The 15,987-nt window shown below is 44.8% G+C and overlaps 1 protein-coding gene across 1 annotated transcript; it reads left to right on the plus strand.

Moving 5' to 3' along the window:
- Positions 1–595: 595 nt before the first annotated feature.
- prrt4b (proline rich transmembrane protein 4b) lies at positions 596–15,926 on the plus strand (the record flags this gene model as incomplete). Its single annotated transcript, XM_079184194.1, has 3 exons — positions 596–1,571; positions 6,427–6,561; positions 11,297–15,926. 3 exons carry the CDS (start codon positions 596–598, stop codon positions 13,351–13,353), a joined length of 3,168 nt encoding a protein of 1,055 aa, XP_079040320.1. The 3' UTR covers positions 13,354–15,926.
- Between the last annotated feature and the right edge of the window lie 61 nt (positions 15,927–15,987).

The following is a 15,987-nucleotide window of genomic DNA, read 5'->3' on the forward strand; positions in this document are numbered from 1 at the left end:
TGTTGGCAACCCGGATCCTAATTTACTATCCTCCCCCAACCCTACACACACACACACATACACACACACACACACATTATTTCTTGACCACTCTTCTCTGAAAAGAATACATATGGATGGAAGTCCTTAAAGTTTAAGTTCTCTAATTGGTCAGTCTGTGTAGCCGCCCAACCACTGCGACACAGCATGACATAAATACTGACCACCGCATCTAACGGGGCACCACAAATTGTGGGGTGTCCACAATACTTAAGCTCTTGTTGTGATATGTGGTGGGTGACATCTTTTTTTTTAGCCTGCTAACTTCGGCAGTCGCTTGTAATAGGTGGCATCGTTTCCATACTTGCTTCACTTCACGCTCCAGAAGCTAAAAAGCAGGTCACACTCAAGAATGTTTGATGAAAAAAAGAACAGATGCTAATTCTATCAAGTTTTCGTGAACTCAAATTTAGCTGGTGGAGAGTGGATGGAAAGTGTGTCACATAGTGTCTTCTTGTCTTTTAGGCCATTTTGCCGGAGAGAGAGCCAAACCCGCCTCAGGGAGCAGGAGAATGGAGAACAACATGTGAGCGACCCATGCGCCACTGTCGACAGCATGCTTCGCCTCCTCCAGACCTTGGCTTTCTGCTTCTGGTGCTTTTTGCTGCTTCACAGGCAGGCTGTGGCTGACGAAGAGGCCCTCTGGGGACCGACGCCATCAAGAGAAAACCCACCTGAAAGCTCTTACTGGCCTAAGTTCCCCTCCTTTCCCTCACTACCCTTCCGCATCCCCTTTTATGGAAGCCCGGACGTGAACGACGAGGCTACTGAGTTGACCACAACCGCCAAAGGGCAGACAGAACAAATCAATGGCTTGCAAGACCACTTCGGTTCAGGGGAAGAACCACCCGCCACTTCAAGTCAGGGGCTCCTAACCAGCGTGACAAAGATAGGTACAGAATCACTTCCCACAGGGACATCAGATTCTCCACACAGCAGCATAGCGCAGAGCGACAATGAAGCTCTTGTTTTAGACTCCTACTCTCCCACAAGCAGTTCTATCAGAAACACTCTGGTCACCAACAGTCCCACCAGTACAACCACTCCAGAGCAAAATGCAACACATACCCACCCACCGAGGGGCATCGCACCAGCCACAACCCAACAGCTCCCAGAGGAACACGCTGACAAGGAGATCTTTCTGACAACAGCACCAGAAACCACAGTTCCCACTGCCTTGACATGGGCCGCAGTCCATACCACAACAACAACCCCAGGACTGGTGGAGACCACTCTAACCAGCAGACACCCTCTGGGGCCTGTTACCCCCTCAACGTCCTCAGAAGCCACGTTTGTCAGAAAACCACAAGACTCGACTTTTGGTATTGCGCTCCGTGCTGGAGAGGCAACAATGACAGAACTTCGCCCCACTCAGAGCGAGGCCGAACTGGGATTCTCCGAGGCCAGGTCAGGGCCCGCGGAGGAACAGCCGGGGCTAATCACCACTGCCATGGGGATCGATCACAAACTAGTGCCGGAATCCATAACAAGCACAACTAAGAGCCAAAGGGTTAACTTTCCAATAGCAGGAGGTAAGCAAAGTTAAACCAATCAATAGCGGCTGGATTGACTATAGATGTGATCCATCATGGGCAGGCAGGTCTTAAGTGTTCAATAGCCGGCTGTCAAAAGGCTGCAGACCGTTTGGCTCGATTGAAGACATTTCTGACATGGTGAGTAGTCAAAGGTCCGTTTTGTTGAAAACCTGTCAACACTCTGTAAGTACAAGTCTGGAATCAACACTGACGTGATTACAATGATGGGTTGTGTGATGGAGTTTCTGTGCACCTTGCTCAGAGAGAGTACCATAAAGGTATAGTTAAGCTTAGATATAATGTGGTAGTCTATTACACTGTGCTGGTTTTAATGTCTCAGGCTACTAACCCTGTGGACAAATACATTTTGGCAACATGACAGCTTTCAGAAATGGGAGTTGTTGCACAATGCAGCAATCAAAACCATGTACAACACAATGAAACATCTTTATTAGATTTCCAATGCTCGCTTCCCACAGACTTTGAACGATTCAATAAAACAGTCCCATCACACAGAGAAGATGGAATAAAGATTAAAGCATCAAAGTCGGTTGTGCAATCTGTTGTGGATCGTTAAAAAATCATTTTTGAGAGATGCGTTGTTGTTGACTAAATCGCCACCAGTGAGTCATTTGTACCAATCCAAAAGAAAACTCTATTTAACAATCTTTAATGAGTTCCACTCCAACATTTCATAAGCCTTTACCTCAGCGAAGGGAATGAAAGAGTATTTGCTGCTCGACGGGCGTTTTGTTTTCTATGAAAAGGGAAAGATGATGAGCTAAAACAGCTGGTTTCAGAAGACTTTGACACGACATTGAGGCAACACCTCCTTCTTCAAGGCCCATCCCCCAACACTGGTGGCAGTCTGTTGTCTGTATGCTTAATGAGACTTCAGAGGAAGGTCCTCCTGCAGGTACAGACGCATTCATCATGTCGGTTCAAAGGTCGGGCAAGAAAATGATGAGTCGATTATTCTCTGCCGGGGAGGTTCAGTTTCCATCTGATAAAACCGTGATTGTTTGGTGAATTCATACACACAGTCTGCAATATGGACATTCATATTCTGCAGTTGCATATTGATAAGCTCATGTAAGACAATGCTGCCATCCCACCAAATGTCCATTAATATCAGTAAATACAATCTTTGAAATTTAAATAAGTTCATAGATACTCACACAAAGCATTATGTAAAAATAATAATGAAGTAATCGCACCAAAGTTAAAGAAAAATAGTACACCTGTTCCATAAATTCACCTGTTAAAATACATATTTTCTTAATGCTAGTCCAGATTTCTCGTAAATCATCTCGGCTTTCTATTGTTTGAAACTACTTTTAGTTTACTGCTCGACGAAGTCTCATGTTAAGGTCAATTTAGTAGCCGTTCAGTCATATGACACTATCTTCCTCTGTTTTTGAGCATTTCAAGGAATTCTTTTTCATGTGTGATACAGTGAAATGTCTGAGATCAGCTACTAAATGGACCTTGAAATCAGACTGTTTTGCCAAAAATGGGCTTTGAGACTACGCTCTTGGATATTTACAGATAGCAATGTATTCTGCACAATATCAGAAAAGCACATTAAGATGTTTTCCGTGGAAAAGAAAGCAATTGCAACTATTCCCACACTGCTTATGCTGCTTGTATTTGAAACTGGTGATGTTATGTCTACAGCGCCCGGGTGTTGTGTCTGCACTTGTTTTCAGTTGTGCATCGTGTGGCGGCATACAGAAAAGAAAAGGGGGTTTGGTCCGGGTGGGGAGGGCTGCTGTGACCGTGTATCAGTATTCCAAACGCACACTCAGCGAAACCACCTCCTCTCCACTGGGACCATCCGCTCGCCAGCCGTTGTTCATGGATGCTGAACATGCTTCTTGCCTTTCAGTCTCCTCCCTCCCTCCTTTTTGCAATATTTCTGCCTCTGTACAAAACAAATCCCTGTCACTTTCTTTCCATGTACAGACTCGTCAGCCATGGCTGCTTTGAAGGGTGAAAATGACCTGACAGGAATCAGACAAATCTTCCAGTCATCCAGCTGAGAAAAAAAAAGAAATATGGTGCTTTCATGCACCCTTGTAGTCTGCTTGGTGTGGCATTGCACTGGAGTCTCGCAGTAAGGACACAGGAGGAGACTTAAATGAAAATGAAAGCACGGCACCCCCTGCATTACCATACATTATCCCAATGTCAACATTCTATCTGTGTGCTGTAATGCACTTTTAAGCTGCACAGGCCGAATCACTTCCCCACTGGAGGTGTGGAACATCTTCACCACACAACCGAGTGGGTTTTCATTGATCGAGACAGCGTTTGCTAAATGTGGCATTGCCCTTGAGGAGGCTGTTAGGTGTAAAAAAAAAAGAAGAAAAACAGCAACGCTCTGCATCTGTGTCAAATTCTCTACTAAGGGACACTCCGAACGTCTCATAGCAAGGGCAACGATGACAAGAGAGAGCGGAAAGAGTGGAGGGAAAGAGCTGGGGGTTGAAGCTGATGAGTGGGGGTTGAAAATGTTGGTTTTCCAAAGCCTCTCAGATAGCCACTGCTGTAAGATTTCTTCCAAAAAGCTTTCCTTTATCCTGCTCCTTCTTTCCCCTCCTCCCACTTTTCCCATTACTGTATGCTGTACTAATAGGCGTGGCGAGACTAGACCCTTAACACACTCCATTACCTGCAAGGATATATTGTCCCTGTGATCCAGGCGCTACACCAAACTGCTAAAGCACGGGCATTGATAGATTAATTGATTAAGGAAATGGATTTACACGGCACAGCATGTGGCACGAATATCTAATGCCCCAGTAGTAGAACGTACATGGGGAAAGGGGCTTACATGCAAATCGAAAACTGTGGTGACTTTAATATTATGTTAATCTTCTGACTCATTTGGCCAGACAGAGTCCATGAGTTTAAAAAATAATAATTGATGGACAAAGGCTGTTTGTTTTTTAGGATTTCACCCACAGCTCTGAGGCTGAATTAACCTGAGTAATGCAAACATGCAAATATAGAACAATATGGATTATTTCTCACCTTTATTCAGACTGATTTTTAAGTGTGATGGAGTTTGAGAATGCCACAGATCCCTCAGTAACTCTCTTCAAGCTGAGCCAAATTAGTACCAACGTGATGCAATTTTGCGCAAGTACATTTGAGAGGCTATCCAACCCACTCCTTTTCTGTCTTATCACTCTAGGCTCATTGTGTTTGTTACCAACCCATGTATTATTTTCCAAGCTCACTGGGGGCCCGCATAGATAACGCTGGGTGTAATAGAGTGCAACATCATCTTTTTTTATATATATATTTCTGGAAGCTGAAGATAATGAGGAGCCTCTGAAACACTGCACACTGTGAATGACTACCACGCCAACATGGCTGTCATTACCTCAAAAGTGTCGCCCGTTGTGGATGCTACTTTAAATACAATTCAGGCTGCATCTCTGGATGAAACCCAAATTAAAGAAATATCCATTCACAGCCTGAAGTGAAGAAGGAAAGATTCTTCTTCACCTGGAAAAACAATGGATCTTACTATAAGGTCATGGAGGCTAAAAGAAATAATGTGTCTGTACTAATTAGGTAAACGGTAAAATGGCAATTCAGCATGTAGTGCTGAGCTGTTCAATAAGTCAGATCACTCTGATCCCTTTTTGCTTTTATTTTGCCGTATCAGCAGAGTCTCCGTAAATCGCCAAAGCACCATGAGTGAGTGGACGCGTTCACCGTGCTTGTCTCAGATTCTTTCAGCAGATCTCAGTGGATGTTGTAATTTAATCTGCAGGAACATCACAGCATCTATGCTGTAGTGTGCAGTGTCTCCTTTCAATTAATTTGATCAACAAACAACAGCTTCACTGTAAAAGCTAAAAATCAATTCTATATTATATTTTACACGTGTAGCTTTAAGGATAACAACACTGATTTATAGTGGAGTAAGTATCTGCGGTGTGTCGTGGTGTTGTGCAGTGTCAACAGCGCAATAACGCAGATTTTGCTTTGGAGGCCGTTAAAAGTTACGATTAACTTGGGTGCTGTGAGCATGACCTAGATTGTACCGAGCGGTAGTAGCTTGCGAGGCCTCCCGGCTGTTTGTTTTTTCTAACTCATTATTCCTCCCACTAGCCTCATACCGCTGCGTCTTTTATTCATGTTAATTCTGAAGTTATAAACGAGCACTGCACCTGCTATCCCCTGGCTTCATCACAGAGGCAGCTCATCAGCTCATCCCCAACAGGTTCACTCACTGAATATTGTCCCAAGTCTCATCTGGTCCATCATTCATTTATAACTGTAAAACACACAAATGCTGTGCAGAGGGCCGACTGTGGACACATACTTTGTGAGTGAACCAAAGGGAGAAGAGAGTGATGTGGCTGTCTTGCAGTCGGTCATTTCTCTCCCACTCTGTCTTTTGCTTTCTTTCTTTATCTCTCTCTGCGCTCGTCATGAAACGGGTCTGAGGTCTGGATTTGTGATGGACCGGGACGTACACAAACAGACACACACACACACAGACACACACACACACCAGGTTGTCAATGTAATTAGACTACAGAGAGCCTGACTACTGAGCAATGGATGACTGGCTACAACTAAGTGGGCGATGGCCAATCTATCTGACATAACTGGGTTAAGAAATATAGTCCTTCCATGTTCTGCAGTGTGAAGCCTCAGAGATGCTGTGAGCAGAGAACACAGAGGGTTAAACTTTATCTTGGCACGCTCCAAACTTGCTAATCTGTTTTCCCCCCCCCCGACTACTTGAAGCCACCGTGTTGTGTTCTTTAAATTGCGGTCCTGATCGCCTTGAGATCGCTCAGAGGTTAAATTGCATGTGTCTTCCCAGAGCCGCCCGGCAAAGAGGATAAGGAGGATGAGGAAGGTGAGGTTCCTTCGGCAGACGGGGATAGTGACACCGGGTTGGCAGACGTTTCCACGGCATCCATTAAGCTGCTAACGACTTCCCCGCCCCAGAACACAGGTGAGCAAACAAATCCCTCGAGATGTAAACAAAAACTTGCAGAATTTCATCCATTTTTCAGCTTGTGTTTGCACTGCCCTGCTGTTAGGAGGCGCCTCTAAATGGACTGCAGGCTGTTTGTTTCTTAAGCCGTCCTGTAGCTTTTTCAGTACCAGTCAATCTGTCAGAAGGACGGGAGAAACAATTACCCTGCATCCTTTGCCTGAAGCCACTAATTGCTTCCAACGGGAGGAGAAAACTGCTCATTCAAGCTGTGATCTTGGAGCACTCCCGAGAACAGAAGCAATAGGGAACAATGCCACCCGATAAACAAATATGTCTCTCAGCTACATAGTCATTGATCCTGTGACAATAGCTGCCTTTAAAAAAAGTGCTGGCCAATGATCTAGTATAATATCAATGTACAAAATATGACATATTATTATGTTATATTATGTATTAGTCCATCATCATGAACTTGACTTCTGGTGAAATATGTTAATTATAAGATTCACTTTCAGCCCAGTTCACAGGAGCAGATTTAACCCACATTACCGTGCCGAGAATAGCAGACGTTGTCAGGTGATTTTCAAAAATAGATATGTCAAATGTGCCACTGGCTGATGGTGGGGCGCTGCGGATCTCTTTCCATCTTGGTGTGTCACAAGTGACTGAGTGAAACAGTAACGTTAGTAGTCTGTCTGCCAGTCAGCTGCTGCCTAAAGCAAAAAATCTGTTGTTGATAATATTGGCTGCACATAAAAGAATTTACAGCTATCGTACAAACTCTGCTTTAATGGACCCACAGCAAGTGTTTTGGATGCAGACAAAATCTCCAAACACTTCCCATCACACACAACGGGCTGCTCCTCAGTATGCACGGTCTAACTTCTCCATGAGCTCCGGCTAAATTGCTTTTTTCTGACGTGAGCCAAATTGAAAATGACGACAACTACGCGGAGCTCTCAGTTTCACGATGCAGAATCAACACGCAGCCAATTAAAGATGAGTGCGTGGGGTTGTTGCTCATTTAACATCTGAATAATTATTCACCTTTATTACCTTGGCTGGTGTGCAGATTAAGATGCTTTAGGTGAGACCTTTTAAGATTTACGATTAAAACCCAAAGAAATGAAGACACGAATAAAGCCCCAGTGCACTAACAGTGTTTCCACTGAGACCGAAATGAAACCACTCCTCAAAATTAATGATTTCTGAAGCAAGTCATCTTATGTGGGTTTGCTCAGTTTCAGAAAATGTGTGTTAATTTATCTGTTAGACTGTGTGCTATCGGTCTGCATTCATTATTAAGTGAATCCTCTTAAGACAGCTCTAGGATCTTAAATTCTTTTGATTGAAGCTGAATCTTACATCAGATATTCACAGTGATCACTGTGATATTAGCTGCAGGCTTCATGAAAGAACGGTTAAAAGATGAACACTGCCATGTTGATCGAAAGAAACTTAACATGGTGAACACGGTAAACATTATATTGCCATGCCAGGGTTAGCATTTTGCTGAAAGCACTGCTGTGTCCAATATTGACTCTCTTTTAGCTTAGCTCTTGGTCAACCAACCCCTGAGGGAAATATCTGTCTCTTCAGCTGTTAATGCTCCACTATGTTCCCCAGCTAGTCGCTAACTGTGTCGGTCTGCCGTCTGTTGCTGGGCAGGTAGTGTACAGTCCGTGGAACTCTTATTCCAGGTCTTTAAAGATCATATTTTAGCCTTTTTTTAATTCAGTTTGTGTCCACCGGCACTTTGCTTTCAGGCTGCGTCTGCCTACTGTTGCTGTGCGTATACTGTCCCTTTGCATGGTCGACTCGTTCCCACAGGAATGTGTCAGATGACCGAGCAGCATGCATTGGAACGTAACGCTCTGATCCATCCTTGTGCTGCAGCCGTCACATACCAAACCCTGTGCAGGCCGCTCGGCCGGCCGGGCAGCTCAGATGTGAATTTATCGACAAAAACATGGCACTAATTCAATACCCGTCACGTTTTCCGCTCGGCCCGGCAGGCATCCAAATCATCGCCATCGCCCTGGAAAGTAAACGAATGGACGGACGGAGTCATTGGCACAACAACACTGTACTAAACCCCACCTACTTTATCAGTGGCCCTCACATTCAGAAGGCCTGCAGCTGTGTGTTTATTTTACACTCCAGCCTCATTTCCCACACCGCCACCGTCTGTTTTGATAGGGTGACATTGTCAGTGCAGTGAGACAGTGCAGGTTTTATTTTGGAGCACTGACATATTTAGCGGCCTCATTTGAAGCTGCTAATGTTTCGACAAATCACCTCTGGGCACTTGTGATATTAAATTAACCACTGTTTATATAATTCAGTCCTTCCTTCCTGGCACATTAAATGTCAATATGGAACAGCATGTTTAGTCCAGTTGCTAAACAGACTCAATGGCTGCACTGCCTGCAAGGTGCTGGCAGAGCAGCGGCCTGTGAATGTGTGGCACATCTGAACGTACTGACTGATGTTCACACATATCTGCCTTATTCTCTTCCCCGCCATATTTGCTCATAACAACAGTCTAGTGCGGCGCTGAAGGATCATTATGAGAATGGTGCACAAGGGAGCCATCTCAACAGCGTTTCAGTTTTTGCTATTCAAGATTCACCGGGGTTTAATTAAAAAACAGGCCATTTAATGCGAAAACAAAGCCTCTCAGAAACTCTTCCGTCTTTGTTTTTCCTCCTGTTGAGGTACGCGAATAAGCTTCAAAAGACAGCTCAGGATGTCTGAAATAAATCTGCCGTGTCGTGCTACAGTAAAAGATGCACCCGCATCTGGCAGTGCAGTCATATTTCCTCGAGCTTGACGTTTTCATCACAAGCTGGGACAGCGATACAGCTCCGGGGTCAGGAGACGAATGAGGGGAAAAAGGATAAAGACTTAGTCAAGAACAGGCAGACAGCAGGGCAGTGCTAAAAGCACTTGTGAAACTCTTCTTCGGGATCGGAGGCAGGAAAAGAGCAAGGCGTTGCTCAGCAGGGGTGCTTGAAAACAGCAAGTGTCAACAGTGTAAACGCATGCAAATGCATCCGGTAGACACTCCAATATGAACACACATAGACACAAAGTGAGTGCCATTTCGTTCTCCTCTGCTGCAGACTGTCACATGTTAAACATAATGGAAGCCGCAGCTGCCACCATGCATTGGATCTATCTCATGGAGGAGGGGGGGGAGCAGCAGAAGCAGAAAACATAAAGCATGGGAAGAGACTTGTAAAAATCAGGGCAGTCTAGAAGAACAGAAAACTGCCCCAGTTTAAAAATAACAAACCCACCTATGGGAGTTTCCCCTTTTAGAAGGCGGGTGTTGGAAGGGAAATCATAAACAAAAGGAGCGAATTGGGGGACAGGGTGGGATGGGAAACACCAGAATACAACCCATAAAAAAACATTAAAAGACAGATGAGAAAGACTTAAAACTAAAATGCTAAACCACACAGATCCTGCTTTTAGTTATATATAGGAAACGAATTAGACATCGTCAATCTCTACACAAAGATGTAGGGGTTTTGTGGTGCTGATGTCTGCACATTTAAGATCTTAAACTGGCACATAACATCACCACCAGATATAATGTATTCACCAGGCTGCGCTGGACATATTTAAACCCCCTTCTTTTTCACTTCTTTTTTTTGTACACAAGAGCTACATTACTTTTGGGTAACGGCTTCTAATCTCACACAGAAATTACAGCAGAATATGTTGATGAACTGTACACTCCACTAAACCTGCCTGCTGTGTGACTTATTCTAGTTTATCGGGGTGATTTGTACCCGTCTCTGTGGTCCATTTGACACCGGGCTCTTCATGGAGTGATTGTGTATGTGCAAATGATGGAGATGCTGTGAGAAGCTGCTCCTCTTCTGCGGCATTTGACAACCTTTTTTCCTTTTTAAGGGCGAGGGCTTTTAGCTGCCATCCTTAGACGGAAGGTCTAAATATGTTATTTTCTGTGGTGGGAAGATAGCGTGTGCGATGGGGATGTTTTGTGGTGATGTTTTATAAAAAACAAGGTCTATGATGTGAAGCTCGGAGACAAGGAGGCTGAAAAAGGCTTGTCTTTTAGCCCATCTGTGAGGCATTATGCTGTGTGAAGCGACTTGTTCAAGTCGTCCTCCAGTAATTGAACAACATAAACATGTACGGCGCAGATGAGCTTCGCAGGCGTCTCTTTTGATGACGCAAGCACACATGGTTACCCCTTAATTTCCAAAGCCAAACCATTTCCTTTGCAGTGCTAAAACACGTCTAAAACCATCATAATTAACTGTACTTGCATGGAAACTCCAGATGGCTTACGTAATGCTAGAGAAACCAGCTCTGTGGTTCTGAGTGGGTTGTTCTCTAACACACACACACACACACACACACACACACACACCCTCTGATTTTGGTCCAGCTCAGTATGAAGTTGCCTTCATACAAGCTTCTAAACAGGATTAGCACATTAGGCAGAAAGCACCCTTTCAGCATCCTGGACCTGAGCCAATGTCTTCTACGGCTCAGACAGCTCGAACCTTGATTAAATGCTTCTGTGTATCCTCATGAGTGGACGATTAGCATGCTTTTAAGGGAATTAAAAGTAGATGATTACAGCTGTTGCAATTTCCAAGTTTATTTAAATGTTCTTGTTCTAATTTGAATTACTCATTCAAATGTCATTATATTGCTTATCATACCAGCTATTCAACGTCAATTTGATTTTCTATTTTCTTTCCCCCAGAAACTCCCTATATCCCTGTGGACACTGAAGACTATATGTTCAACCAGGAGGACACCTTGCTTCCAGACTGCAATAAAGAGCGCACCGGGATCTGCAACCTCTCCGACAACTGGGACTCAACAACCTCCTCGGACGTCAAGCCCATACAAAACACCACTGCCACGAACCAATCCACCAACCCCTTCCTGATCCCAGCTCCACCCATGCTGGTGCCGCTGTACACCGACTGGAACAGTGCCATGGCAGCTTGGGGCCTGGCCTGGGAGGCTCACGTGTATGGCGCTGGTTGCGTCTTCGCGATGCTAACGATAGCCTCGGCTCTCAATCTCCTCTGCTTGCCTCTACGATGCCCATCCGGCTGTGGCTACTTTGCCCTGGTCAGTCTGTTTCTACTAGCTGCTGGTGGCACCAGGTCTTTCTCCCTGCTGTACGACGCCTACGGCCACCAGGACCGCTTACCCTCTGCAGAGGCCTCACTGATACTCTACGAGGCGCCGTTTCCCTGCTTGACTGCAGCATTCGGTCTGGTTTTCCTTCTGCTCTCCATGCGCTCGAGGATGCAGCTCTCCTACTCAGCTTTCCAGAGACCCTGTTTCCTGGCCTGCCTAGTTGTCGTGCACTTTGGTGCTGCATTCGGACCGGTGACATTGCTGAAGTTCTACCAGCAAAAGCCTCCCCTTTGCCTCTTTCTTTCACTACTCTCCCGTGGGACCTTTGTTGCACTGGCCACATTTCTGTCTACAGCCTATTTTGTGTTCTACATCTACGTGCGGGCAGATTCGAAGCACATCTACCACCTGAATAACACGTCTCCAACACCTGCTGAACGTTACAACCGCTGCCCCTTTGCCGAGAGCCGGGACTGGAACCGCGCAGCTGTGACCGTTTGTATTTCAGCCCTGTTTTGTTTAGCATGTGCAGGACTGCAGTTGTATGCAATGCTCAATGCTATGGGTGTTGCAGGTGGAGAGGAGGTCTTCCACCCTTGGCCCTGGTGGGCTTTCCAGTTTAGCTGCAGAATATGTGAGCTCGGGGTTTGTCTCACCTTAGCCTTGGTGGTAGCACAACCAGTCTACTGTTCTGACCACCTCCCGTCAGCAGGAAGCTGCTGGACCGAACTGTTGGCGTCCAAGTCGCCCATCCTGCCTGGGAGCTACCAATGGACCCTGAGCCAGCAAGAGAAGCTTGCAATCGTTGATAGCGCTGGGCTTGGAGAGACAGAGAGCCTTCCTCTTTACACTCTGGTGGATGAGAGGCTCGGTAGCAGTTTGAACGGCCTGGACCTCCTCTACCACAGCAACCGGGCCTTGGCATACCGAGACCTGGACATGGATTTGGACTTACAGGGTTCAAGAAAACCTGAGGATGGAGGATGCGGAGAACCCTCAGGTGGATCCTCGTTTACCAGTGACTCCACCACAGACCTGCGGCCACCTTCGCCCATCAACCTGCGTCGCAGTATAGACGAGGCGCTCTTCGGTGAGGCCCTATTTCCCATGAGCCTCTTTAGCCCTGCCAGGCCCATTCGCTGCAGCGATTTGTCCATAAACAACCACTGTGCACTTCAATGCAACGGCCTCTGTGATCCTCTCTCAGCCGACCCTGGACTTTATCGAACCTCTTCCTGCGTGGAGATGGCCTCGCAACCCCAGCCCTCATGCGCCCAATCTCACGGAGACACAATTGTAGGTGCTCCACCATCTCCCTCCCTGTCCTCATCCTCCAGCTGCTCATCTCCTGAACGTTGGAGGGGCAGCTCTTCCTCCTGTTCCCTCTACCGAGAATCTTTCGGAGGCTCCTCACTGGTCCTCTGTCCGAGCCCAGAGAGACGTGCTCAGCAGCTTCTCCAGCAAGGGGGCATGGGCCATACGGCGTCCTCTGGCCGCCATGGCTATGCTGACCCTCAGAGGCACTATCATACACTGGGTGCGGCCTCACAAGAGAGCCTGGACCTGGACATGTCGTCTGAGGCAGACCGCTCCGCGCAGGAGGAGTTCATCGGCGTTTGCAGACAAATCGATGCTTTGAGCATCTGCAGCGAGACTATTGATTTATAAAAAGGACAGTCTGGTCACACAAGAGTTACGTAGAAGACTTGTTAAGAAGGATGTCAGAAGGGTGACTCTCAAGGTTTTTTACAGCCTATTTGGTAGTGCATGGTAGCTTTTGCTTGCACCATAAAACCTATAGCTGCCAAGATAACGTTTTGGGAGGTTTGATGAGCTTCCTTATGTGGTAATTAGTGAATGTCGATGAGGGTCTAAGTGCCAAGAATGTCAAAAGCCAAAAGGTAATTTCTAACTTTTACATGTTTGATTAAGGCTGGTGAAGTTTGATACAGTCAAATGAATAGTGACATTTTACCGAGTGGTGATAACAAGAATTTATTTGTACAAATGTTTTTATCGCATTCCAACATTCCAAATAATAGTTCTGTACTGTGACTAAAATTAAGCACTTATTAAATACTACTGAAGTCTTAGGTTTTCAATCTCAGCATAACATCATCATTGAGTCTCATGTTAGATAAGTGGGATTGCTATTCAGTTTGTAAACTGTCCGTACCACTATGCCACACACCTTACTTACTTGCCGTTCTGATGCAGCAGTGCCCTCTACTGGAGAAGAACGCACACTGTTACCTTATCCTGCAATTATTACCAATGGACTGTGCTTCTACATACACTGGCAGCATCTTCTATGACTTGCTTACTAATTTATTTATGTTCAAACATAACTTTGCTAAAACACATTGTTTAATAAAGTGTCTTTTATAAAAAAAAAATGTGGCTTATTTCACTTAAGGTTCGAAGTGACGTCCAATGTGACTTTGCAGCTCATATTCAATAAGACATAAGTCCATGCATGTTTGATTTATTTATTGTTTTACCATATTGAAAGCAAAAGCAACAAACCTCTGTTGAGTGTTTTACTGTAAACATGTGCTGAAGTGATATTCCTCAAAAACATCCCAATTGGTTTTCATGAATACTGAGTCTTTTCTGTCCATCTAAAAAGCCCTTGCTTGATTGTTTTGGTTGTTGGTTGCAGAGGCTACTGCAGTGTTCCGGCAACTGTAGCGGCTTCACAATATCCCGAAGCTGAAATAATACAAAACTGCAGCACAAAAACAAATAAAACAAATATAAACCGAACATCTCACTTATGACCATATTTGTGCTTTTTAGATGGACTAACAGAACCCAGTACAAATAAGACATTTAAAATAAAAACCTGAATTATCTCTTTAGATGGGAAACTGAAAACAAGCAGCAGTCATTTCCAACTGGATATAGGTATATAGTTCTCCATATATTTTCATGTACATTTATTTTGCAATTTTGTCCAATTGCAAGGCTTTTTTTTTTAAGTCAAGTGAACCCTGTGCAGGGTAAATACATTAGCATGTTAGAGGAATCAACTCAACTCTTACAATCTGGGAAATTTTATTAAAAAAAAAGAAAAAAAAAAAGAAATTACATCTGGCCAAAAGGACATCCAGTATGAAAATAATAGAAAAGTCTACTCCTACATAAGCTGAATGATAAACACAAGCGATGCCGTTTTAAAGTAAGAAAAAGGGTCGAGAGGGTGTGTAGCATTATGCTGTTTCACTGAGCTGTCATGCAGCTTTTATCCATCCCCGTTTCAAGGCATACCTCTGGTAAAAAGAAACACATTGCCGAGAAAGAAAACAAACCTATAACTGAGAACCAGGAATGAAGTGACTACGGTAACAAGCGACTTCTCGCGCCAATTTTGGTTTTCGAAATTACAAAAAGAAAAGTGTCAAGAGGAAGCGCAAAGACACTTGGCAGTATGTATGCAATTACAATAACGCAGAATATAAATACAGCCGTGTTTGGCTTAGTGAAAAAACTAACATGCATATCAAAACACTTCATGCGCAATTCAAAGCCCCCCCCAAAGACTATACAGGTTTAATATAAAGTTTGATTTATCTAAAAGTATTCAAATTACAGGGCGGAGAAACAGTCCTCATTTGGAACTACTCTTGATTGATGCAATACATTTTAGTTTTTTCTTTTTTTTTCTTCCAACATACCTGATCTTCAGCTTTTGGTCCCTTCCATGCTCAACATATGAACACTACGCACTGAAATGGGACACTGATTATTTGTCAAGATGTCGTTGAAGGGGAAAAATGAATGCCCACAAAGGTTAAGACTGAGGGTCTGGGTTCGGTCTATTGATTGTAGGGAGACACTGACTGGATACAAAGTCACGGCCAATATCTCGTACCTCTGGATCCACAAGACGGGGGGAGAGTAACCAATATGCGCTGAAATATAAACGGCTACTGTTCATTAAGTAGCTTATACCTTGAATGACTTAAAAATGAAAAGAAAAACAATAGTAAGATTGCCATGAAACACCAATACACTTCACATAGAGAGAGACGAGTGTTTTGTCTGGTTTTCTGTACGTACTGGTGTGTTTAAGAGCTGGGATGTGAGAGGCTTCAGACTGGGGGGGGGGGGGGGGGGGGGGGGGGGGCGTGCTGGTAAACATGGATCCCCCAAAAAAAAAAGCCAGATAAGATGCTGATGTGATCTGCACCATGGCCGTTTTACACCCTCCAACATCCAACAAGTAAACACAGAGCGCCTTCACTTTCGTTGTCCCAAGACACATCACTCAGCCAGACACACGCTACCCTCGGTTCACGA

Source organism: Pholis gunnellus, assembly GCF_910591455.1.
Source record: "Pholis gunnellus genome assembly, chromosome: 22".
NCBI lineage: Eukaryota > Metazoa > Chordata > Actinopteri > Perciformes > Pholidae > Pholis > Pholis gunnellus.